Raw genomic sequence first — 3,723 nt, forward strand, 5'->3', positions numbered from 1 at the left:
GGGGGGGGGGGGGGTCCGAATCACATAAAAAACTCAAGTTTATGTTTGTGTTTCGTTTGTTTCTCTTTTTTTTTTCACTGCATATTAACCTTTTGCAAATGAGCACACGGTCGATTGATTGAAACAAAGCGAATCACTATTCACTCTCTCTCTAGTGATGCCAACGATTCTAACACATCTGACCACACTCCGACACAATACCATCAACATTGCCACCTATTTTGAGCGGCTTTCCTCCTAGGTCTACTGAAGACATACCATCTGCTTATATTACTATTGATATATGATCCTATCGCAAAATAGAGCAACTTTATTGGAAGTTACTGACGAAGCTTTCTCTTATGATGGGTCATGACGGGTAACCAAAGCCTGCTCGGAGGTCACCAGCGGTGGGCAAGTGGCCAAGCTGTCGGGCGACGAGCGGGAGGTGGCCTCCGACCACTCGCCCCAACCCAAACTATAATCTAGGGACAGTGAACCTAGGGAGGGATCATAACCAATTATGGTCGAATCACGGCCATAATCTAGTCGTAATTATAAGTGATCCATTCCCTGATCCACTTTTTTTATGAATGAAGGATCCCAAATCCATGGCATGAGGTCAACCCTTTCAAGTGATGACAACGACCCACAATTGCACATGTTTATTCCAACATGCAGTGTTAATCCAGTTGATTGCGAATGCTTGAACCAAGTTTCATAGTCAATCGAGACTAGACCTCGACGTCATACATCAAATTTTATTTCCTCCAGAAACCCCGTCTGGTTCTGCTCTCTACTTTCGACAGCATCAAAGATTACACATACAGAAAGAAGCAAATGACAACCTATAGCTAGAGATAGATGTAACTGATCAGGACCTCAACACTTTAGGTAGCCACAGCATCTCACTCATGGAGGAGCATCTGGTCGAAATGCCAAACCCCTGCATATAATACCCAATCGCAAATAAGAAATCTGAAGGTTATCTACAACAATTCAAAACAGACATCTAGAGATTATCTTAATAATGGAATCCTTACCATGTCCTTTCCCTAACCTTCTCAGCTGAGCAACGTACTCAGATATCTTCTTTATGGCTTCCACCTGAAAATGAGATGAAGATTACAAAGTTCAGCAGCAGCAAGCAAATTTGATTTTTCTAACTTGTTGTTTGACAAGTTCATAAGTTTGCTATTACTTATTTGCTCCAATAGTATTCTAATAGCGGTATAGAGATTGGTTATTGGAGAGTAGAAATTGGAAATAAAGCTTTTGCTTTCTTTTTTTACCTTGACCTTTCAATCTTATTCTAGGTTTTTGTCTATAATTTTGCTGATTTTAGTGAAATTATGTTGAATTTTTCTGAACAAATTAACAATTGTGTCAAAGTTGACAATCAGCTAAACCATCCTCATAATTATGTCACCTGCTCTTCGAGAAATTCACTCTCAATAAAGTCAGCCAGTTGAGCATCTTTGCAATTTTCAGCAATCTGGATTAAATTTCAAGACAATGTAAAAGTTAAAATATGAGATAACGCTAACTAGTTGGACCATGGTTCAGTATCACTTACATTGTGAAGCTGGATCAGCTTCTCGTTCGTCAACTTCTCAAGAGCCAAAGTCAATTCCATGGCTGAAACAAAGCAAAACAATGTCACCAAAGACTACAAAATCTAAGGTTTGATCAAACTTAGCAGAGTAGTAAAAAAAATAAAAAAAAAATGGAATGGTACAAAACCAAATAATTCAATCTCGATGTAAAAATTTAGGATTCTGAATGAAAATATTAGGATTCAATTGGAGCCGACATTAAATTGTAAAAATTTAGGAATAGTCGCCATCGTTGTTTAAAAAAAAAAAGTCTCTTTCCTTGAACATCATCAATGAGTAAGTAATAACAGGATAGAGTTCATCGATATTGAGGAGAATGGACGAAACAAATATTTATATGCAACAGTTACATAAAACGACAGAGTAAATTTGTGCTGATGCACAGATTCGAACTTACCATGCAATGCTTCTCCCTTCTCGGGATGATCGAATTCAGACGGTGGCATAACAAGAGACTGGAGTTTCACTCTTCCTCCTCGCTTGTTCTGATCACGGAGAGATTTAGAATCAGTTGTCGTAGTTCAAAGACAATAACAAACACCTTGAAATTTGAATCTGTAACTTACTTGGTATTCCATCAGTTTCTCGGCATGCTCCCTTTCCTCTTCACTTGACTCCTTGAAAAATCTGTAATGAGCAAAAGCAAGTCAAAGTCAAATATACTCAAGAATCACAACACATGTATGAAAATAGAGAATAAACGCCTACTTACTTTGCTAGGCCTTTCAGCGCAACGTTGTCGCGGTCGAAGTAAGCGAACAAGGCATGATAGACGTACGAATTATTGTATTTGACACTGCGAATGGAACAATGTTGACGAGATCACTGAGATTGATCTAATTAAATTTCTCATAGAAGGAATTTAAAGAACAGAACAAACGAAAGGTAAGTCAAACAAGATGCGTTTTCCAAGAACTATCAACTAACAAGGCAGCTAAGAAATCGCTTGCATTGCGGAGATCCCAGGTCATTTATCTCGAGAATGACAAAGAAATTTCATCGAAAAGATGAATCAACGATCGCAGAGAAAAAATATTACAATAAACATAAGGTTAAATGAATGAGAGAGAGAAATAGAGCCGACTTGATCTGTTGATTGATGGCAGATTCGCACTCATCGGCGTATTTCTGACGGCCCAAAGACAGATCTGGGGACGTCGGAATCAGAGCGAGCTCCTTCCCGATCTCCTCCAAGGCAGCGGCCGCGGAAGCTTCGAGAGGCATGTCTTCTCGCTCGAAGGATGATGGGTGGGGAATGAAAGGGTGAGGACGCGGGGATATAAAGAGGGCAGGGGAGAGACTGGATGGGCGACAAGTGGACAGTCAGATCATTTTCAGTCGGATGCGCGTGTGGACGACTCACGATCTCCACACGACTCTCTTGTGAAAGGAATCTTTAAGCCACAAAAAATAAAGTTTTGAAAACAAAAGGCAGCTCATAGCTTTTAATGCCATCCACGGTGCAAACGGAACTAATAATTCCATTTCCTTTTTTTGATATTTTTATCTGATTTTCATATTATCATTCAGATATTTCATTTTTCAAATATTTTAAAATTTATAATTAAATATTTTATTTAGTAAATATTTATAGATAAATTCGTTGAATATCAAATATCTTTAATTCTCTCCTTAAAAAATTAGATTTCAAAAAATAATAATAAAAAAATTAAATAAGTAATCAATGCCCACTTTTTTTGGTGGCTCCTGCTACACGTCACCCACTTGCCCCCAATGCAGAGCCCCCCTTTTTTTTTTAATGTTTTTTTATATATTTTTTTAAAATATATTGGAGAGGATCTGCATGGATGCCCTAATAAGGAAGACGTGTGGCAACCTCGCGCTTGTTGCGAAGACAATAGCAAATGAGACCCACATAAGTCGTGTGTTGCTTCTCGGTTGATCATAGTCTTTGTGTTGATTTACAGTGAAACAACTTTCTAAAAGAAATCAAGAAAGTAGATGTACAAAAAGATATTCGGTAATTGACTAAAGCTCACCTATAAGATTTCAGAATTCCTAATTAAAGAACACACTAAAGTTGTTATTTTTCAAAAAGTGCATTTATTTCTAATAATACACCTTTCGCCAACTGCTTATCCCATTCCCAAACATCAGAGCAACATAT

General features: G+C 38.0%; 1 protein-coding gene across 1 annotated transcript; it reads right to left on the reverse strand.

Moving 5' to 3' along the window:
• Nucleotides 1–656: 656 nt before the first annotated feature.
• On the reverse strand, nt 657–2,839 carry LOC122006949 (ferritin-3, chloroplastic-like). Its single transcript, XM_042562657.1, has 8 exons — nt 2,680–2,839; nt 2,308–2,391; nt 2,162–2,222; nt 1,993–2,080; nt 1,556–1,617; nt 1,409–1,474; nt 1,023–1,086; nt 657–925 (listed from the first exon to the last, which is right to left on the reverse strand). The coding sequence occupies exons 1-8, from the start codon at nt 2,817–2,819 to the stop codon at nt 888–890; spliced, it is 603 nt and encodes a 200-aa protein (XP_042418591.1). The 5' UTR covers nt 2,820–2,839; the 3' UTR covers nt 657–887.
• Nucleotides 2,840–3,723: the final 884 nt, after the last annotated feature.

The sequence above is a fragment of the Zingiber officinale genome, chromosome 7B (genome assembly GCF_018446385.1).
Source record: "Zingiber officinale cultivar Zhangliang chromosome 7B, Zo_v1.1, whole genome shotgun sequence".
Lineage (NCBI taxonomy): Eukaryota > Viridiplantae > Streptophyta > Magnoliopsida > Zingiberales > Zingiberaceae > Zingiber > Zingiber officinale.